This window comes from Antedon mediterranea, chromosome 4 (assembly GCF_964355755.1).
Source record: "Antedon mediterranea chromosome 4, ecAntMedi1.1, whole genome shotgun sequence".
Lineage (NCBI taxonomy): Eukaryota > Metazoa > Echinodermata > Crinoidea > Comatulida > Antedonidae > Antedon > Antedon mediterranea.
In genome coordinates this window covers 31,606,076-31,629,728 of record NC_092673.1, presented here as the reverse complement: position 1 = coordinate 31,629,728, position 23,653 = coordinate 31,606,076, and the positions used below count along the sequence as shown (strand labels likewise).

General features: G+C 35.8%; 2 protein-coding genes and 1 pseudogene across 3 annotated transcripts in view; 1 reads left to right on the top strand and 2 right to left on the bottom strand.

The window, feature by feature from the left end:
• LOC140047297 (valine--tRNA ligase-like) overlaps positions 1-23,653 on the top strand; it is a 62,334-nt gene that overhangs the window by 29,824 nt on the left and 8,857 nt on the right. For both annotated transcript variants that reach the window (XM_072092228.1, XM_072092227.1), the window contains 12 exons: positions 17-222; positions 14,289-14,379; positions 14,514-14,614; positions 14,713-14,840; positions 15,472-15,636; positions 17,170-17,371; positions 17,493-17,601; positions 18,051-18,230; positions 18,720-18,844; positions 19,025-19,128; positions 22,545-22,703; positions 23,117-23,207. In XM_072092228.1, the coding sequence (XP_071948329.1) occupies positions 28-222; positions 14,289-14,379; positions 14,514-14,614; positions 14,713-14,840; positions 15,472-15,636; positions 17,170-17,371; positions 17,493-17,601; positions 18,051-18,230; positions 18,720-18,844; positions 19,025-19,128; positions 22,545-22,703; positions 23,117-23,207 (1,650 nt within the window). In that variant the 5' untranslated portion in view covers positions 17-27. The remainder of the gene's footprint in view (positions 1-16; positions 223-14,288; positions 14,380-14,513; positions 14,615-14,712; positions 14,841-15,471; positions 15,637-17,169; positions 17,372-17,492; positions 17,602-18,050; positions 18,231-18,719; positions 18,845-19,024; positions 19,129-22,544; positions 22,704-23,116; positions 23,208-23,653) is intronic.
• On the bottom strand, positions 3,047-6,233 carry LOC140046617 (uncharacterized; annotated as a pseudogene).
• On the bottom strand, positions 6,230-8,198 carry LOC140046616 (uncharacterized). Its single transcript, XM_072091310.1, has 3 exons — positions 8,130-8,198; positions 6,479-7,510; positions 6,230-6,289 (listed from the first exon to the last, which is right to left on the bottom strand). The coding sequence occupies exons 1-3, from the start codon at positions 8,196-8,198 to the stop codon at positions 6,230-6,232; spliced, it is 1,161 nt and encodes a 386-aa protein (XP_071947411.1).

Below are 23,653 nucleotides of genomic sequence, written 5' to 3'. Positions count from 1 at the left end.
CTTTTTGTTGGTACAGATTAGCCAAACATGTCGAGTAATGTGACTGAGAACGTAGCAGCAGCAGCTGGCGATACGACGACGTCGGACGTGGCCGGCGATGCCTCGGTGGTGAAGTCTGCTGCACAGCTCAAAAAGGAGGCTAAGCAAAAAGCTAAAGAAGAAAAGATGAGGAAATTCAATGAAAAAAAGCAGAAACAGGATGCAATGAAAGAGTCAGCTGAAGTTAGTTTCTATTCGATAATTTTAGTTATATTTATATCTCTAATACATTTTTAATAAAAGATCATCTTTAAAGTTTAATTTTACAGATGTTATGCGCAATTTGAAAGATTTAAAAAAAAGGAATTTTAAAAATAAATTATATTTATATAACATTTTATTCTGTTATTAATTAATAAATAATATTACCTAATTTAGGATATTATAAGTAAGTTTTTTGGTTTGAAATCAAATACTTTCAACAATTTGAAATTTCCTGCACAATTTGAATAGTATTTTGATTCAAATTGCACAAGAAAATCCTTGCGCAATTTCCTACACAGACATTATTCAGATTACCCATACTACCACCCCTTCTACAGATGTCATTTACCAACAATGGATTTACCCGTTCTCTGGCATATTAAAGTAGTTACAACTTACACTTGACCAAATATGGAAAATTGCATCATATTATGCACTTGTCAATTGTATGACGCACTATACGACCCCCGGGAGAGGTGCGTCATGGGTGCGTCATTTACGCATAATTAATGACACAGGGGTGCGTCAAAAAACCTAAATGGTACGTCACCTCAATGTGCAATGGTGCGTCAATGTCCGTCACTTTACCGCCACTCAAAAAGCCTGAAAACAAGGCCTCGACGATCGCGGGGGACGACCGGAAGGCGGCCAGGTCGTACATTGTCACGCATGAGAGCGTCATCCTTCGCGCCCTCTATCGGCCAAACTTGAAAATGACGTAATATTTGTATTATAAATAGCCGTTCCACCGTCCAATCTGTTGAGTACAGAGTATTTTTAAGCACACTATTACAATTCACGCGCGAGTTCATTTTACCTATTTATTATTAGTATTATTCATTTATTATAGCACTGTATACATACGGTATACGCGGTAAAATAGCATAGTTCAACAATCAGAGATCTTTTGAATATAAACAAAACAGCTTTGGTAAGTAGGCCTCTCAACACTATCCCATCATCACCCTCCCCACTCCCGCTACCAAATATTAAGACATAATATTAAGTCAAGGTCGTGAACACATTCATATTTATTCATCCACAAGAATGATAAAACTCATGTAAATGTAAAGAATTAACATTTTTAAAAAACAAAATAGACCTACACTAGTTCAGGCTTTAACCTACCCGTACCTGTTTTTGGTATACAATTAAAACAATTGTTAAACTTTTTTTTTTCTATTTCAATACATATATATTTTTATAACATAATAATCAGTGAAAATCCAAATATACCACATCGTTTACTTTAATTTATATATACCGTAACGTTAACGTTTTCATAACACTCTCTGTTTAGGTATTAGCCTAAATTTCGTCAGATTTTACGTTGAAAGGACCTGATTGATAATTTAAAGCTCTGTACACTTACCGCGTTATTAATCACACATTACAATATTTAAATTTACTATTACTGATATAAACATAATAATGTGAAATAATAATGAAAAACTATGCCTCGCCGGACAACAACCCGGTATTTCTCGGTTTCGGGGAATTGATTGACAACAGAATAAAGACTAGACGTAAGAAAAGGCGCGTTGTGTTCGGACGTAAAATCAGTAATGTGTAACTGTGGAATACCCTTAATATATCTCCTACGAAAGAAAATTGGTTGAGTAAGAAAATATAAGAGAAAAATGGGAAAGATTGGGTTCAAATAAGCGAGATGGGCTCTATTAAATTCAATTAACTAGCACAAAAGAGAAAAAACACATTTTTAAAAAATGATGACGTCACAACTCTCGTCAAGCAAAAAATGTTACATGAATTCTAAAACTCAGCTTCCCTGATAATTAAACAATGGGTGGTCATCATCCATCCTATTGATAAGAGCTATATAAAGAAACTAAAAAATAGGCATGTTTTTTCATAAATTTATATTAAAATTAAAGTGGCCATTTTGAAGAGCACAAGTTTAATGTGCAGGTGTGTTGTTACGTTTTAATTTAAAAATGAATGAAATCTATCACAGAAGGTATACAAAACAAAACTGAATAGAAAAAAAATGGTCTTTCTACTCTATTTATGTGCTGTTCGTAAACATTCATGTGCGCAACAAATGAAAATGAAAATGTTTGAATACTCCAAGTGTCCTGAAACGTGTAGTTTTTTTTTACAGTGGTAAAAACTATCCCCCGCCGGACACCAACCCGGTATTTTTTAGTCTACGTTTCGGGGTTGGGATTAAAAACAAGACAATGATGAAAAAAGTAGCTATCAAATTTTTTTTTTACAGTGGTAAAAAACTATCCCCCGCCGGACACCAACCCGGTATTTTTGAGTCTACGTTTCGGGGTTGGGATTAAAAACAAGACAATGATGAAAAAAGTAACTATCAAATTTTTTTTTTTTTTTTTTTTTTTACAGTGGTAAAACTATCCCCCGCCGGACACCAACCCGGTATTTTTGAGTCTACGTTTCGGGGTTGGGATTAAAAACAAGGCAATGATGAAATAAGTAGCTATCATTTTTTTTTTTTTTTTTTTTTTTTTTACAGTGGTAGAAACTATCCCCCGCCGGACACCAACCCGGTATTTTTGAGTCTACGTTTCGGGGTTGAGATTAAAAACAAGGCAATGATGAAATAAGTAGCTATCATTTTTTTTTTTTTTTTTTTTACAGTGGTAAAAACTATCCCCCGCCGGACACCAACCCGGTATTTTTGAGTCTACGTTTCGGGGTTGGGATTAAAAACAAGGCAATGATGAAATAAGTAGCTATCATTTTTTTTTTTTTTTTTTTTTTTTTTACAGTGGTAAAAACTATCCCCCGCCGGACACCAACCCGGTATTTTTTAGTCTACGTTTCGGGGTTGGGATTGCCATTCACCGACACAATGGGCACAACCATTTCCCTTTTGGTACACTTTTCACGTCAACACAATCAAAATGAAACCACTTAATGGTACAGGCCTGGTTATCGCAGAGAATCATTTCGCCATGCTCTTCCTCATTGCAAAGGCAAAATGATTCAGGGTCTGGCTCTTCTCTGCAGTTCGGACAGTACCAGGTTCCCCTTGGTTTCCGCTTAACCCCTACACATTCGTAGTGGAACCAACGTTGAATGCATGTAACGTTGTCGCACATGACCATTTTTCCAAATTCTCCACTGTAAAATAATGAATTAATAACAAATAATTTTATGGCGAGATATTCATACGGCAAATGTGTCATTGGATGACAGTTTTCATGAAATTATTATGTTTATTGTAATTCATCTTTTTAATTTCATTTCGGTCTAAATATCGTCGTAACACAACACTATTATCATCGTCGTCAATGTTTTTTCATCAAGTGGTGTTTAGCTAATGGTAAACCGTCAACTAAGGGTAATTTGGTAGTTTAATCATTTTAATATCTATGTATTTGCTTATACTGCATTTTATTAGTATTTAGGCCTATTTTTGTGTAATATTATTATCGGTCTAATCCGAAAACATGATTTAAAAGAATGTTTTACCCATGGCACAAACAGAAATCCTCTTCGTCCGCATTCTCTTTAGTTTCTTCCCTCTCTTTAGAATTTAATCTGGTGTTCCTCGCTTTCTCTACTCCACTTAACCTTCTCTGCTTAATGCTTTCCAGATGTTCTACCCACATCTTGACTTCTTGGATAGGCAACAAGCATTGCTTCGACAAGTCGGTTATGGCTTCTTCCGAAACTTCTCCATTAGGTCTAGGTAATTGTTTAAAAGCATCACCAATAACATCACGAGGAGGCTTACAATATGATCCAGTCATATTTTCAGGATACTTTAAAAAATGGCCATTACAGTTACCACTGCAAGTACCACAATCACCGCCCCATGGTCGTTTGGGATCTGGGATTGGTAATGGTAAAAATGAAATATTTGGTCCGCCATCAAACCATAACACATCTTCATGTTTGTTAGAACAGCATACTGGATGGGGACATTCTTTTTCATAACAGGGGAGAAGTTGAAAAACATAAGATGGTAGTCCTCTTTGCATGTGTCTGTTACGTAAGTCCCATATTTTTGAGAAATGCGAGACTAACTCAGGCTTTTCTTCTTTAAGTTTCTGTTTGGCTGTTTGCGATCCTTTTAAAAACGTTAAGAGGAAAGGTCTTTGTTCTTGAAGTGCAACTGCATACTCACTCTTACTTCCTTTAACGAGTTGTATTTGCGAACGTCCTGCTGGTGCTCCATTACAGCGATGTATATAAACGTCAGATGCAGTTTCCAAGTTCTTTTCCAAAACTTCCTCGTCTATACCGTCGTTGCTAAAGTTTGACCCATGAATCGTTGATGGTATAAACATATTAGCGTGTGCTCTCGAAAGACATCCATTTATTTGTTCAACTCTGTTAAGGTAGCTTCCACCAGCATACCGAGCTGTTACCAGTGTACAAAATTTCTTCATTTTTAAATGCCATTCGCTCCATAAGAATTGTACTTCCGCATGCGACGGGCCTTCGTCTGATGCGCCGTCAACACGAATACAGTCGATGGGCTTGTGCGTATCATCCTTAAACTCATTCATTTCACTCATCATGTAGAGGTCAGCCATGTGCTGTGTTGCATTTTTCGGATACAAGTTATGAGCTTTGACAACTCCAAGAACTTTTTGAGTTGTATTTGCCGTTTCCATTACAAGGTGCATTGACGTTTGTAGAACTGATTTGTATTTGTTCACATAGTCTGTGTGTGTAGTTAGTTCTGGTTTGTTCTTTAATTAAATTGATTTGTATTGTTTGTGAGTATATGTTGTGTCTAGACGGAAACCGGCGGCATCATCTCGGTTTAAAATGAATTTATTGCTGCCATCCTTCAACTGCAATGTATCAAGGTCTTTATAAAAAGAATTACTCCAATGGCTATCCGGGTTTAGGCGAACATTCCACCCTTTCCTGGCTCTTCTGGAGGTAATCTGCGCAGCGCCTTTGTACCGTTTGGCAGATAGCCTACGTCGATTATGACAGGCACACAATTGTACTACAGTGCCATATGCAAACTTATCTTGATACTTTTCTTCTAGAAATTCCATTAACCGTTTATAGGTAACTTTCTTCCCTCGCTTTAAATTTCCATCGAACGTAAATACACCAGTTCGTCGCCAGGCATCGGCGCCAACCAAATTATCATGAACAAATTCTTCCATGACTTTTCCAATATCCGGATACTTAATCACTGTCCGACTGACAGCCAATGGCAATTTTCTTTTTAATAACGACTCTTTGGCAACTTTTTTAGCTAAATTGCGCTCGGTTCTCCTGTATACGAGAAGAGATAGTTCCTTCACCTTTTGTTTTGCCTTGTCTGTGTTTCTTTGTAAGTTGACATAGTCTTCTGGGTCGTCGCTCTCCGATTCACTTTCTATGAGACAAGTTCCTTCAGTTTGATGTTCTTGGTGTACTACTTGTTCTGCTGAGGCCTGGATTGATGCAAGTTCCCACAAGTCTTCTCGTATTTGTTGCTGTTGCTTAATTGATGCTTGTACTGTTTCCACTAACGATTTTGGGTTGTAAACACCTAGATGTTTTCGGCTTTGTGTTGGATTTAGCTGGTGTGCTCTAATGGCTGTATATTTAATTAAATTTTGATCTTTTTCTGTAGAAGCCAAACTACAGATTTGTCTCATTTCTTCCTTAGACATTTTTAATTTTGTAATTGGTTGGAGATTTAGGAAGCTGATTATTTTTTCATAGCTGAAATTGCTGACATACTCTGCTACATAAAGGCGCCTCTGATGTTGCCCTACACGTATTGCAACTACAGGTAGTTGCATAACACGCCTCAATGCCTTGTCTGTCTTGTATATTTTAGATGGCGATACTTGGCTATGAAGTTCTTGCAAACCAATAATGCCACATTTCAATATTGTGTCTCCCATTTTTATAAGGTCTGGGCATCTACTACATGGCTGTATATGAAAATTGGTGCATGCATATAATTTGTCTTTTAAAGAATTAGCTAAGGTTATGTTTGTATGTGAAGAATAGTGTATGGTATCTTTATTTTCTTTCATTCTTGTTTCTGATGATGAATGGCCCATACATGTATCGGTACTCTTCTGTATGGGCCCTAACAAAAATCCTTTGAAATATTGAAGTTTGATGATGTTCCTGAAATGTCTAAATCGTCATAATCATCACTTTCAGATACGACCGGTGAGTGAATAATTCCTTGAATTCTTAGAAGAATTCTTTCTGCGCCACTTTCATCATCTGATGGTGCTCCGTGTAAGCCTGTATTATTATTATCTTCTTTAACTGGTGGTGGTGGTGGTGGTGTTGCTGTTAGACCTATGTCATCTTCTGAAGCAGAATCGTCGCTTATTTCGCTGACGGTTGGTTCATCACTTATGTCGGTCGGAGCAAACGTCAATTTGGTTTGTTTTGCTGTTGATCTTCCCATAGGACGTTTTAGTTTCCTCTTCAATAACTTCGCTGCACATCGTTCAATGCCAGCCTTCTCGCAGACAAGTCTTCTTAGTTTTAATTTCAATTCTACTGCTTGCTGCTCAAAATTGACAGCTTGACCAAACTGGCTTGAACCGACCGCTTTAATCTTCCCCTTTTCCATATAATCAACTTGCGTTTTAATGCTATTAATCTGTTCCTGTAAGACTTGTAATTGTTCGTTGCGGGTACGCTCCTTCGAGTAGGTGTTCTTTTTGGACTTGCCCTTCCCACCAAATACCTTGCTTCTTGTTTTGTTTCCATGCGCATACGCGTACCCGCTATTGTGTACCACTTTCCTTGCCTGTTCTAAAAGAAGACCTTTGTTGCTGATGAGTGTGTGGTCCTCTCTTGCTAACGCGCATGCAGCTTCGTTAATCTTTTCTTGGTATCTGTTCAACTTTTGTTTTTCTTTACCAAATATCTTCGATTTGCACTGGATTTCCTCTAGATCGTTAATAACCGGCGGTACTACTGGGGCTTCATGGCTGACTTTAAGTTTTCCTGACACAAATTGGAGGGTTGATTGACGAGTAGTCTCTTGAAATACGGTGCTAGGAGGTTGGTGGTCCAGGTCTGACGATGGTGGTGGTATTGGGGAGACAAAACGAAATATAAGTTTGTCTCGATTTGCTGGAATGTGGTCCAACGTGTCTATATAGTCATCAAAGTCGTTGTCATATACCAGTACACGTTCAATTATGTTTGATTGTATGGACGGGCATACTTTCCTGCATTCAGTTTCAAGTTCCTGAATGGTACCTCCAGACACGGGTTTCTTTAATATCTCTCTACCATTATTGATGATGGTTACAAGAACACGTGGAACAGCCATGTTAACGTTCTGTCGACATAATCGAAATTATTATTAATTTTAGTAAACAAGGATCGAACGTCTGTGCCTTGTATGTACTAATAAGTAGACAATTGTTTAAAAATAATGTGTAGGAATATATAACCAGTTGTCCTATGTCATTGATTGCATTGTTCTTAAAGTTTCAATATATCTAATACTTTTACATTTCCTAGATAATGGATGTTGTTACTTTCGTGCCTAAATATAACACTTTTAATGTAAATATATATATTGAATTTTTATTTTTATATTTAATAATTAGAAATTTGTAAATAAATTAATTAGTCAATTGTAAATAAATTTTATTCAAAATATTATTAGGCCTAGACCTTTAGATGAACAAATTAGTGTATAATAGACATATATTATTTCAGTTACGGAACAAGCGGGCCAATGGAGATGTTAGTTCTTTGTTAGTATCTTTATTAAAAACCCTTAAAATATGGAAACCAAATCGTAGCCGCCGAGCGGGTAGCCGCATTAAAAGGAAAATAATTTCAATCATATCTGGTAGATTTAAACAATGTAAACAAAAACTTAGAGAAAAGAACCTAATAAATATTCCTTGTAAGTCCATCTCTCATGCTTTACCCAGAATATTATTAACTAATGCGAGGTCACTAAATAACAAAATGGATGAGTTCCATGCTGTATTGAGCACCAACAAAATTAGCATAGCTGCTGTAACTGAAACTTGGCTGAATCCTAATAGCCTTCAAGGTGCGAATTACTGATTACACCATGCACGCCAAATGCAGATCTGATAATGGACGTCGAGGTGGTGGTGTAGCCTTTTATACACATAATGAAGTTAATATTAAAGTAAGTGATGTCTCTATGGATATCCATGATAATTGTGAATTTGAATGTTTGTGGAAAAAATTTGACTTCCGTAGTGTTGGTGTAGCAATTAAAACTATGTTCGTTGGCGTCATTTATTACCCTCCCAATTCGGCTAATGCCACTGAGCTTCTCAGTCACATTACGAGTACCGTTGATAGCATTAGAACTAGTGATTTTTCAGCAGGAATTATGGTATGTGGTGATTTCAATGATCTCAATACTTCAGAATTAGAGTCTAAGTTGTTTTTGAAACAGGTGGTTAACTTTCCTACTAGACAAAATGCGCACCTCGATAAGATATTTGTTAACATTCCTAATATCTTTACTGAACCTATGGAACTACCACCAGTTGGTCGAAGTGACCATTGTTGTATTTTGTTGGAACCATCAACCAATCTTGCAGATGTAAATCACAAGCCAGCACATTTGCTGTTTCGTCCACTAAGAGACTCCTCGATCAGATCATTTGGACAATGGATGACTTTGCATGATTGGAATCATCTTAGTGCTTATGAAAACTCTTCAGATTTTTTGGAAATTTTTAATCAGGAGCTCAACAGTGCTTATGAAGAGCATTTTCCTCAAATTTTCACTAACAAGAGATTGAATGACAAGCCCTGGTTTACAACTAAACTAAGAAAATTAATTTTGAAACGCCAGGTGGCTTACCGAAATGGACAGGATATCCAGTGGAAAATCTTACGTTGTAAGGTACAGCAGGAAGTCAAACGAGCGAAGGCTTCATTCTATGAAAAGTCTATTGCTACCTTGAAAGGGAACCAACCTGGAAAATGGCACCGCAGTGTCCAGAAGCTCTGTAATATGAGGAAGAAATCAAGTCGTATTCCTGGCTCTGATGTTGACCCTATAAACACCGTTGAATGCATCAATAGCCATTTTGCACTTGTATGTAATCAGCTTCCGGCTTTGAATATCAACAAGCTACCAGCCTTCCTCCCAGCAAGTGAACCACCAGTTATACATGAATGGGAAGTTCGTAAGGCTTTGACTAAAGTGAACTGTAATAAATCAAGCCACCCAACAGTCTTACCAATTAAAATAATTAAGGAATTTGCTATTGAACTTGCTAACCCGCTAACTAAATTATTTAATACGTGTCTCAATGAGGGACACTTTCCACGTCAGTGGAAAACTGCTTCTATAGTTCCAGTTCCAAAACAAAACAAGATCCGTTCTTTTGATGATCTTCGTCCAATATCATTGACGCCGGTCTTTGCTAAGATTTTTGAGGCATTTATTGCCAAATGGATTATTGAGGATATTGACAATAAATTAGACACTAAGCAGTATGGTAATACAAAAGGTTCATCTACTATACATTATCTTGTGGATATGTTAAATTATGTTTATCAAAGTCTTGACAAGCCCAAACAATCAGTTGAACTCTGTACAATTGATTTTACTAAGGCATTTGATAGAGTCAATCATACAATTATTATAGATAAATTAATTAAACTTGGAGTTAGGTCATCCATTGTTTCCATCGTCTGCAGCTTTCTGTGTGAAAGAACTCATACTACCAAACTTGGCACGCACATTTCTTCCACCAAATCAATCTCTTGTGGAGTACCACAGGGAACCAAACTGGGACCTATACTCTTTTTGGTTCTAGTAAATGATGCTGCCATTGAAAGTTGTAGACGTTGGAAATTTGTGGATGACCTGACTCTAGGGGAAGTAACCAAATGTGGTGCTTCCTCTAACTTACAAAGTGTCCTTAATAGTGTCAGTGGGTGGTGTGCATCTAATGATGTTCTACCAAAACCAGCTAAATGCCAAGTAATTGAATTTAACTTTTTAAAGCAACGGCAGCTTAATTTAGTTTACACTATTGATAACTTTAATCTTCCAATAGTTAGTAAGTTAAAACTGCTTGGTGTAATAATCCAAAATGACCTCAAATGGGGTTCAAATGTTAATGATATAACATCAAGAGCCTCACGTAGACTATTTTCACTATGTATCCTGAAAAGGTCTAGTGCACCAGTCAGTGACCTGGTTACAGTATTTACATCATATATCAGACCTGTGCTGGAATATGCCTGCCAGGTTTGGCATTCATCATTAACTGTTCAGCAATCTAATTTAATAGAAAAAATTCAAAAACGGGCTTTGCGCATAATTTTGAGCCCACATTATGTTAACTATGAATTAGCCTTAGAGCAAGTAGGTTTGCCTTCTTTAAAGTCCCGTAGAGAACAGATTCTTCTCAAGTTTGGCAAGAGTCTTTTAGAATCTACCAAATTTAGAAATATGTTACCAGCATATAAATCTGATAGGCATTCAAGATCGTTAAGGAGCAATACTAGTTCAAAGTTGGATTCTTGCAGATGTCGCACTGAAAGATATAGGCGGTCTACTATTCCACACTTAGCACGAATCCTTTAAGTTTAATGTTTAGTTTAGATCTTCTTTGATGTATTTTATTTCTCAGTTGATTGTAATCCAACCTTTTCAGCTCTTGCTGCTGGTTGGAATTTGATGTTTTTATACCTTAATAAAAAAATAAATAAAAATAAATAAAAAAACTAGTCTAGGTTCTAGAGTCTAGACCCTGTTTCGAATTAATATTAACAAAAAGATAAATCATTTGGCATATTTGGCGTTTCATATGTATAAAACTTTAATACAAAATAGAAACGCCGACACTTAATAATCAAGACAATAGATTCAGACTTAGAGCAAGTGCGGGAGAATTTGGGGATCATCTCACAAAATGAGGTTGATACATAAATAAACAATGTATTATAAAGATCGGTCCCTAAATTCTCACTGGGCAAACAAATTGATCATACCATATCATACGGGAGTTCGTCTTGTTTTTCATCTTATGTTTTTATCTATTGTTGAATAATTATTTTGTTTTGTTTTTTTAATACGTCACAGAATAATAGAAACAAGCATGTATGAAAATGGGTTCCCAGAATAAACTGAAAATTGATTCTATTGATGTTGTGGAAGGCTACGACTATGACTACTACAATGAAATGTCAGCTGTGAATATTTTAGCGTAATAAAATATTAAATACTGCTACATTAAAAATAATTTGATTCTTGCTTAAATAAGAAGCATTGATACATATTGTGTTGTGATTTACAACAAAAATTGCAATTTATTTAGTTATCATTTATTTGTAAATTAGTATTTTTAACGTGAATTGAGCATTGTTCCATTTGCTTTTAGGATAAACAACATTTTATAAAGCATAAATTAACATGCAGATTATTAGCTTTTCAATAAATTAATTGAATAAAAATACATAACATATTTGCTAATGAATTGAGAGACTAAATGTTGTCATAGAATACTTCTTGTCTGGTTTTGTTTTAAAATATTTACTCGAGTAGAGAGGGATGCATGTAGAATACGTAGCATAGTGTTATTAGCATCGAAAGAGTTCAATGACCTGGTGTGTACGTGTGGGTGTGTGTGAATATCTTGGTTGTATTGAAATAATTCACCACGCCAGCTTTTCTCTTTGATGTTTCCAAGGCATAGCGCGTTTAGTTAGGAAACTTCAAAGTCTCGACTTGCCCCAAGTCTGTATTTATTGTCTTTTTTGATTTATTTGTTTTTATTTCGACCGCGATTTTTGTCTGAAAATATCCAAACTCAAGTAATAGACGTATGAAACGCCATATGTGCAAAAATATTTATATTTTTACTAATATTAAGACAAAACTCCGTCTGGAGCCCAGACTAAGTCTCCTTGTGCAATTTACAACGATAGTGAGTATATTTAAAGCCACCGCTTGTTGGATGATTGATAGTGCAATATTAAATATAGGCCTACGACCGTAATAGGCAAGAAATAAATTAAAATATTTTCTCCACGACGTCCTTTAGTTTCAATGGTATTATTAAAAGTTAATCTAACCTGATATGATATAGGCCTACTACTATATTATATATTATGCAGCCTAGTACAGGTACTGTATAGGCCCTAGGCCTACCTCTGGACCTCGGGAGAATCAACAGTTGGTCACGCATCCTCGGCCGGCCCCACACACATTCCTCGCGCCCCGCCCCGCCCATATAGGCCTATAGGCCTAGATCATTCATAGGCCTACCTACTAGCTAGGTTCGACTATTTTTATATAACATCTTTTTCTCAGTTTTATGTGATTTTATACTTTTTATTACTGTTTGTGCGACAATGTTTTTAGACAATTTTAATGTGTGTACTTTCAGCCAAAGTTTCAAGCCATTCAATAAAGTTTATTGAATTGAATTGAATTGAATTGACCTAGCTTGGCTAGGCCTATCCATGTGTTTTATACGCCTAATCAGTATTATTAATATTTTTGTAACAGACCATACCTAACATATATTACTATCTACTAGAAAAGCATTTACCTTGTAAAAAAAAAATACTTACAATTTGTGAATTGTTAGAAAAATCAGGTTCAAACATAAAATATATCTGCCGCTCTTTGTGTTTGCCGCGAGAACGTCCCTAGATGGATAGCCTGATGATCGACCCTGGCGCTTCCATAAAGCACCAGACGCGCGCCGACGCGTAATCTCAAACAACGCGCGTATTAGTTTGAGATTTTCGATATATCACACTGCATGCGCGCTGCCGGCCAGTAGTCGGGTCCAACAAGTCGTCAGTGAAGGTACGTCAAAAGGACAGTCATGGTGCGTCATAATTCACTAAAAGGTCCGTCACTAATTTAAAAATAGGTGCGTCATTGTCTAGTAAAGGTAAGTCACTTTTTTGACGCAGGGGTGCGTCATGGTATACTAAGGTATGACTCACATCGGACAAATGACGCACCTCTCCCGGGGGTCGTATAGTGCGTCATACAATTGACAAGTGCATTACTGTTTTTCAAGATTTGATTTCTACAGTAAATTCCCAACTGCCACATTATAGTTGGTACCGTATATTTCGGTGTATAAGTCGCACTTTTGACACGCAAATTTGACCTCTAAATTAAGGGTGCGTCTTATACACCGAACATAAATGCCTCTCACCACACAGATTGTACATACTGTAGGCCTAGGCTATCGTCACCTCGTTTGCTAGGCCTGAGCTCAGCCTGAGTAGGCTAGGCCTAGCTACAGTAACTAACTAACGTAACGGCAACCTGCTTCTGCCTAGGCCTAGTTTTCAAGTCATTTTAGCATGATGTTATACTAAATATGATGAAAAGATTTGTTCATTATGGCGCTCCGATAAAATTCCATTTGTAAACGTTTACGTCGTACGATTGGAATAGTATTTATTTATACAGTAGTTATATGCACGATCGCCGTACCCCAAGCGCAAGCCCTTCTTTTGGTGGCACATGATGTACGGTATTCGACTAGTATATTCTCCAGGTGATTATAGCATGGACCTAGCGTACACACTTCTCGGATACATAGATACTAATCGAATACGATTGTCCGTGAAAACGTGCGCCCTCTCGAAATGATCGAGCGAGGCTAGCCCACACACGTGCGTGTTACACACGGGACTTACACACACGGTGGTCATGCACTCGATGTTGCGGCGAAACTCATGAATTTAAACAAGTTAGAAAGAACTTGTTGAGGCTGGGCGCGGCCGAGCCTAGGTAAGAAAAAACCTAAATAAAGGACGCCGTTGTAGATATAACAAAATATATTATTACAATAATATTGATTACAATTAAAAAAAACATTGTTTTGATGAAATATAAGGTGCGTCTTATACATCGACGATATAAAAAATACCGATATTTTACTCTCAGTTGGGGGTGCGTCTTATACACAGGTGCGACTTATACACCGAAATATACGGTACTATACTGTAACTGTTTCAGAGCACACACAACAGTTTCTTTAAGCACACTTACTGTAAAAGTTTTTTGATAATCCTTTATGTTTTTATTTTTGTATTTATTTTTTTAATTCACTTTTGATTTTTTTTAGGGTAAAGAAAAAAAAGAGAAGAAGAAAAAAGAGAAAAAAGAAGTTACAGTAACTGTGTATGATGCTAAAACAAAACCTGGAGAAAGGAAAGGTACAACAATTATTATTCTTTTAAAAAATGCAACAAACACTTCACACTTCACTTTAAGATGAATGTCTAGTAGAAAGAAAAAAACACATTTTGCAAAATCAATGTAATAACAATATTTTGTTTTTGCATCTCAGATACTGTGTGCCAACTGCCCGACTCCTACAGTCCGGTGTACGTTGAGGCTGCGTGGTATGAATGGTGGGAAAAAATGGGCTTCTTTAAACCAGAATACGGAGTAAGTATCATCTCTATCTTTTTTTGGTTGTTTTAAATTGCCTTAAAACTTTCTTAGTTCAAGCAGTTTAATTAATAAATTAATTTTTCTTATTGCAGAGAGAATGTTTAGAAAATGTAGATCCAAAAGATGTCTTTATGATATGTATACCGCCCCCTAATGTGACCGGTAGTCTGCATTTAGGACATGCTCTAACTAATGCTATTGAAGATGCCTTAACTAGATGGTAAGTTGAATTGTACTTGAATTACAAATTTAAAGGTTTTTTCTTTAAAATAAAGTGTGTTGCCCAGTGTGTTGAATCTTTTTCTTAAAAAGATATCTGTCTTCATTACACTTTTTATTAGTTATCAGCACCTTGGCCGATAACTTCTTGTGATTGTATGAGATCATCATCATTTTTTTTTGCTTAATCGCAGCTTTTGTTGCGGATAACCCTTGTGATTGTCAGGATCTTTTTTACATCTTCTTCTTGATTCTTTCTTTCCGCGAATTTTGTTGCACACATATCTCTCATTCTTGTCAACATAAGATTGTATAACTTTGTCAAAATATTAACCTTAAACTGTAGATGTGCAGGAAACTTTGTTATATGACATTTGAGTCATGCAGCGTAAGTTATGCGCGATTTTATGAAATGTTATGGTTGACCATAAATTCTGAAAAAAATTGGTTTATCAATGAAACTTTACAAAAGTGTTTGATACCTGTCATTCACTTTGTCCTACAAAAACAATAACACTAAAACTAAGTGTTAAATGTATTTAATACTACAATACAAAATCAACACAAAAACAAACTCATAATTTCATATGCTATCTGTATGACAGACAAACAAAATAATTTCTATTTTCTAGGAATCGAATGAAAGGAAAAGTTTGCTTATGGAACCCAGGATGCGATCATGCTGGCATAGCTACACAAGTTGTGGTTGAGAAACGACTATGGCGGGAAAAAGGTCTCACACGGCACGACATCGGAAGGGAGAAATTTGTTGAAGAAGCTTGGAAGTGGAAAAATGAGTAAGAGACCAATTATCTGACTTCCTTAGCATACATAAGTCTCCCAATAATAATACAGAGCAGACCTAAGTCTCCAAATATTAATACAGAGCAGACCTAAGTCTCCAAATAATAATACAGAGCCGACCTAAGCCTCCAAATAAGAATACAGAGCAGACCTAAGTCTCCAAAATAATAATACAGAGCAGACCTAAGCCTCTAAATATTAATACAGAGCCGACCTAAGCCTATAAAATAACGGTAAGGAGCAGACCTAAGTCTCCAAATAATAATACAGAGCAGACCTAAGCCTCCAAATAATAATACAGAGCAGACCTAAGTCTCCAAATATTAATACAGAGCAGACCTAAGTCTCCAAATAATAATACAGAGCAGACCTAAGTCTCCAAATATTAATACAGAGCAGACCTAAGTCTCCAAATAATAATACAGAGCAGACCTAAGTCTCCAAAATAATAGTAAGGAGCAGACCTAAGTCTCCAAATGATAATACAGAGCAGACCTAAGTCTCCAAATAATAATACAGAGCAGACCTAAGTCTCCAAATATTAATACAGAGCAGACGTAAGTCTCCAAATAATAATACAGAGCAGACCTAAGTCTCCAAATATTAATACAGAGCAGACCTAAGTCTCCAAATATTAATACAGAGCATACCTAAGTCTCCAAATAATAATACAGAGCAGACCTAAGTCTCCAAATATTAATACCGAGCAGACCTAAGCCTCCAAAATAACAGTAAGGAGCAGACCTAAGTCTCCAAATAATAATACAGAGCAGACCTAAGTCTCCAAATAATAATACAGAGCAGACCTAAGTCTCCAAATATTAATACAGAGCATACCTAAGTCTCCAAATATTAATACCGAGCAGACCTAAGCCTCCAAAATAACAGTAAGGAGCAGACCTAAGTCTCCAAATAATAATACAGAGCATACTTAAGTCTCCAAATAATAGTAAGGACATACCTCGCCTCCAAAATAATAATAAGGAGCAGACCTAAGTCTCCAAATATTAATACAGAGCAAACCTAAGTCTCCAAATATTAATACAGAGCAGACCTAAGTCTCCAAATATTAATACAGAGCAGACCAAAGCCTCCAAAATAACAGTAAGGAGCAGACCTAAGTCTCCAAATAATAATACAGAGCATACTTAAGTCTCCAAATAATAGTAAGGACATACCTCGCCTCCAAAATAATAATAAGGAGCAGACCTAAGTCTCCAAATATTAATACAGAGCAAACCTAAGTCTCCAAATATTAATACAGAGCAGACCTAAGTCTCCAAATATTAATACAGAGCAGACCAAAGCCTCCAAAATAACAGTAAGGAGCAGACCTAAGTCTCCAAATAATTGTAATGAGCAGCCTTAAGTCTCCCAATAATAACACAGAAGTTTCCCTCTATCTCTCTTCTCCCTCCTGATTGTCTAGCTATATAAAAAACATCCTCATAGTTCATGTTATACAACCCTTATTAAAATACTGTTTTCCCTATTTCTGTAACCATTTTGGTATATTTCACCTGCAGCAAAGGTGGTAGAATCTACGACCAGCTACGTAAGTTAGGATCGTCGTTTGACTGGGATAGAGAGTGCTTTACGATGGATCCTAAGCTTTCTCGTGCAGTGTCCGAATCATTTGTACGTTTACACGCCGATGGTACAATTTATCGTAGCAATCGGCTGATTAACTGGTCATGCACACTAAAGTCGGCTATATCTGATATTGAGGTAAGGAATATTTTCCAGAGGTTCGATTGTGGATGTTTTCTTGTGCTGTTTAATGTCCCTTTATAAAATCAGATTCTTTTGTTTAAAATCAAAGTAATGAATAAGATTTATTTTATTGTAGGTAGAGAAACGTGAACTTCCTGGAAAAACTTTACTGTCTGTTCCTGGATATGAAGATAAAATTGAATTTGGTGTTTTAATAGAATTTGCATATAAGGTGGAAAACTCAGGTATGTAAACCACCTGAAGATGTTAAATGTATTTATTCTTTGTCCTCAAACTTAACTGGAAACTGAGGAAATTTGGGAGATGATCATCTACTCTTTTCGAATAGTGTAGTGTAAAGTTCTTTAACATGCACTATATGTACACAGGACCAACGGCTTTACATCCCATCCGCAGGATGAGACAATGAGAGTAAATCATCTTGCCTTGGATGAGTATGGTACAGATAGGCTCGAGCCCATGGCTATCACATGCTAATCTGATATTATCATCACTCTCTGGTTAATACAGCACAGCATACAGCATCCAGAATGCAACCGGGCACAACATTGCTTAACTTCGGTGATCTGACGAGAATCGGTACTTCAACGCGGATTGCAGTAATGAAATGATTCATACTTAAAAATAAGTTTATAGTTTTGTTTGGATTTTTAATAGCACGTTTCTTTTGTAGATGAAGAGATTGTTGTTGCTACAACACGTATCGAGACGATGCTTGGTGACACAGCCGTGGCGGTACACCCAGAGGATGCACGATACAAGCACCTTCAAGGAAAGAACGTCATCCATCCCTTCCGCAATGAACCAATCCCTATCATTGCTGATGATTTTGTTGATATGAATTTTGGCACAGGTGGGTTATCTATGTAACTGTGTTAAACTTTGACACTTAATAATATCTTGAATTTATAAAGCACCTGAAACCTCTAAGCACTACATAGCATTAGCCCATCCATTTTGGATCAAACACCTATGGAAACATACTCCCATAATGCAGCTAGTAATCAGCGCAAAGTTGTGTTTTGATCTAACCGGGTTCCCATTTGTACACCTGGGTGGAGAGAGGCAAATGTAAGTTCCTTTCCTAAGGATACAAGCAGTATTGCATTTGAACTTGCAATCTCACAATTAGTAGTCAAACGTTCTAACACACTGCACCACATGCCCTATTCAGTTTTTGGAGAAGTTTGTCACCATCAGCTTCTTAATTTTTTTTTTTTTTTTTAAACAGTTTTACTGTATTTAAAGAGGCCCTCTTGAAGGAGTCCTAAATGGACAGGACTTCATTCTCTTGAAGTATAGATATAAAATACATTTAAATTGTTCCTTCATTGTTTCTCAGGTGCCGTCAAGATTACCCCAGCTCATGACCCCAATGATTATGACTGTGGCAAGCGAAATAATCTCCCATTTCTACAAATGATAGATGATGAAGGAAACATTACAGATATAGGCCAACAATTTAAGGTAATACTTGTCTATGTGCCAACCTATTTCAACATCATTGTTATTGTTTAGCAACAAATTATTTTAAAAACATTATTATAATATTCAAATATTGTGTTTGTTTTAATTAACTAAAGTTGTGTTTGTTTTAATGGAATTTAAAGAGAAAGACTATTTATCAACAACAAAAATCTTTGTTAGGGTATGAAAAGATTTCTAGCCAGGAAAGCTGTTTTGGAGTACCTGAAGGAAATGAACCTGTACAGAGGTACAAAAGATAACCCCATGGTGGTACCAATATGCAGGTGAGTTATAGGCCTAGATAATAAAAAAAATGTGATATTTATGGACAAATTTGTGAGTAAAACTTGGAAGGAAGCCAATGAAAGGAAATGGAGAACAGATTCTAAAGCTCTACACTATCTTAACCCTTTGCAAAAAAGCCGTATACGATCCGTATACGCTGAAAACGTATACGACGTATACGGATCGTATACGATTTCACTGTTTACATTATTTCCACTCTGTTGCTCCACAAAGAGTTGGCGTCGTATACGTTTAGCATACGTAACATATAAGTTGTTTATTCATGATAAGAATATCGTATACGGGACGTATACGAATCATATACGAACAAACTAGGCCATTTTATGAATTATAATAGCAGTAATGAGTAGAATAGAGCTAAATAAAACATTTAAATTGTCATTACAACAAATACGTACGTAGGCTCTGGCCTAGGCCTAGCTAGCACCAACCATTAGTAGATAGACCTAGTCTAGGCCTAGTAGTATTATTAGTAAGTAGTAGGAGCTAGTACATAAATAAGATCATATTTATTTCTATATTTATTAGATAGCCTAGGCTACCGATAAAATTCAAACAACGTTTTTCGCAAGTAAATAAAATACGCTAAACAGGTATAACTACTAGGTAGGCCTAGAAAAAACAAGGGGCCATTCACAAATCGACGATGTTGTTTGCAGTTTTTCTTTATAAAATATGACAGAGGTCAGTAAGTGCAGCCGCCGACGACGACCGAGCGTTGCTCGGTTGCCTGCAGTTCCAACTCGTGGTCGACTCGGCTCCCTGGTGGCCAATCATGCATATCATCGGGTGAATCATCGGATACGTCGTTCGATCCTCTCAATTCGTCATGCCATCCACGTGCGAGCTTTGGGTGGTCAAATTACATCGTTATGTTAAGCGATATTATTCCGCGACGTGTGTTGTAGCAATGGAGATGGAGTAACAATAATTCGGCAAATAATGCCGAAGAGGAAAACCATGACCCAAAACAGAAGTGGGGTCATTGTATAATAATAATAATTATTATTTAACGATGAATACATTCGGATTTTGAATATGAAGTCGATCACTTCCGCCGAGGAAAAAAAACAAAACACAATTATAGTGGTGATAGTAAATACAATTATATCGAATCTCAATTTATTCCCGGTAGCAAACAGATTGAATTGCTTTCATTTATCTCAGCGGTATTTCTGCTTGGTGATTAAGAAATCATAAAACATATCTTTCTTTATTTTCATGGTATTCCAATATGTTTAAAAAATAACTACCCTCAACTTTAAATAACAAATTAAATAAGTCTACTAAACATTGTTGATTTCCCATGGACCCAACAATACCCCAACTATTTCATTAATAATTGTTTATTTGTAACAGTTTATTTGAAATCCTTGTCCTTTGTTAATTCAATTGTGTGACAATTAAATTAGATTGTACATGCTTATGCTGTATATTATGTAAAAAGATGATTCATGGTAATATCAGATTCTTAAAAAAGATCAACACTTTGAATTCTCAAAATGTGTTCTATATCTTTATTTGGAGTTAGACTTGTACTACTTCATTAAAATGATAAACAAATAGCCGGCAGGCGTGTGTACAGAGGGGGCACAAAAAAACTATTACCTACTGATATTGTACACAGTTTTATTATATCCTTTTTAAAGTAACACTAACAGTGCATATTAAATATTATAGTAAAACGTCAATACGTAGTTACCAGGCGGTATCAACTAGGCTCATAGTTGTTTACCACTCCACGCCAATGATATGATATAAAGCCTATCTTATTAAATAGTATCGCGCCCGCGCATATACAAAAAGGTTCACATATTTATATTAACGATTTTTTTTTAAATTTACGAATTAAATAATAAAAATAATTAAATACCGCTCTGCTTATCAATGATGGAGGCATAAAAATGGGGGCGTAGGGTACCATTTTACCAGGGAGATGTAAAATAATTATTTAACAAACATTTAACTGGTTGGTTTTACTGCGTTCACGTACAATTTATCATTTGGATTTTTTAAGTTATATGTAGGTTATGTTAAATTGTATTTATCAGTGACAACTCTAGGAAATTTACAGCAATTAGTTCTGTATGCCTAAAATAGTAAAATGCTCTAAAACGTCGGAGCTTCTTTTTTGTATTTCTGGCTGTTGAATGTTTTGTTGGCACCCCCTAACTCTGCAACGATGATATCCATAATGCATCGTATTTCCATTTCACCGTTGTTGATATACTACTAGCTAGAGTAGGTTATTAAAATAATACAATATAACCAAATCTAATATATGGGGGAAAGCTAGCTAGCTAGCTTATTTTCACAATGAGTGTACCACAGACTCTTTTCCTTGGCGTATTTTTCCCAGGCCTAGTTACTCTTAGTTTACTAGAGCTGCTGCAGTAGCTATATACTGCATATTCGATATATACAATTAATAATAATAATAATATTTATTCGGCAAAAGTAAATATATTACAATTCATCTTGCCAGGAGCAAGTAATAGGCATGAGCCCAAACAGAAAACTGCTCTTACTCCATCAATACAATATGCCTATAGCCTAGCTAGCTAGAATTCCATATTCCATATATATAATAGGGAGCCACATGTATTCTACATTTTTATTAAATCGTAATTTATGGATTTTACTTACTAGTTTTAAATTGAATATACTGCGGGCCCAATTTAATATTTATTTATTTATTTAATGTACATATACCGACTGAAAAAAAAAACAAATTGTACACTAATTATTGAAGTCAAGATGCTCCTGCCATCGTCGTCTTGTAAAAAGAGGGACAGTCCCTTTTCGCTTGGTAATACGATGCAGTTTGTATACACGCGTCGTCGTATACGGATCGTATAATTAGGAAATTGTTTATAAATGATCGTATACGGTTCGTATATGTTTATTATGCGGGCAGGAACTTCCGAATTGACGTATACGTTTCGTATACGAAGTGGACTTCCTATACGAAACATATACGAAACGTATGTAAATCGTATACGTTCGTATACGGTTTTTTTGCAAAGGGAAGCTCTGTCTACACTATCAAACTTTATTATGTAACAAAAAAATCTGATGTGCCCATATGTGGACATGATGATGTCATATCACTACCATATAAGATAAGATAAGATAAGATAACTTTTATTGATCCTCAAAAAGGAAATTCATTGCTCGTCATAATAACAAAGAAAACACTATAAAAACAAATATAGCATAAAACCATTCATATAAAAACATCTAAAAAATTACAATATATTTAGGCACATCAAACAGTTTTTGTCAAACTAGTTTGATAGTGTAGATAGAGTTTTAAATGTATGTTTTATATTTCTATTTTGACTTTCTACATGAATGTATTATTAACACTGAGTTTTATGATTTGTGTTTTTAGTCGTTCAAAGGACATTGTAGAACCACTGGTAAAATCTCAATGGTTTGTAAACTGCACTGAAATGGCTGCTGCTGCTGTGAAAGCAGTTGAAGATGGAGATTTGGAGATCATCCCTGATATGCATATAAAAACATGGAACCAGTGGTTAAAGAACAGCAGGTGAGTGTACACACATTTACTAGTCTCTCAGCCAAAATAAATTTATGATTTTTTGTTTGTCATCCTATATTCAATACGCTTCATCATCAGTAGACATAGTGTGTCATTTATTTCTGTTGTGGGCCAGGTGTCTCAATACAGTTTACAAATCATCCTGTATCATTTTAGTCCATTTTGTCTTGTATATACAAAATATTAAGTACATTTTTTGCAGCAGGCTGAGAAAAATCTACTAATCTAATCCTAATGTAATATTTCTTACTGTTTTTTATGCATATTTATGTAACCTATAAATAGTGTTCTTCAATAACTTCTTCCTTTTAGAGTTGATATTCATTTCTTGTTCAGAAGATGGCTCTTCATTATCTTGACGTGATATAAATGATTATCTCTTTAATTTCCTCTGATCATAGGGATTGGTGCATCTCTCGGCAACTGTGGTGGGGTCACCGTATCCCAGCATACTTTGTGACTGTAAATGACAGCAGTGTTCCACGAGGAGAGGTTTGTAAAAGCAATAATTATGACAATTTAACTACAGTACTACATAGTAGCTAAGTTAAGCCTGTTTTCCTGTCGATGTTATTTGCCGCTATCGTTGTTGATAGTTAACAGTTCAACGATGATCGTTTGAAAACGATCAAGTTGAAATGATGACAATAGTGAGTACCTTTTCCTGTAAATCGTTAACATTTCAATGTTTACGTAGATGATCATCGATAACGATAGCGTCGACTAACGTTGACAGGAAAACACGCTTTAGACATCTTATTCAGATGCCCTATTGAAAACTAGTACATTTTTCAAAAGGGAAAAACATCTATATTCATCAATATCAATTGGTCATTTTTTATAATTATAAATTAGTAATGAATTTTCATGACATCCAAAATTGAAAGTAAGTTGAAAAGTGATACGTTTTTTGATGTGTTATGATTTTATTTTTAATA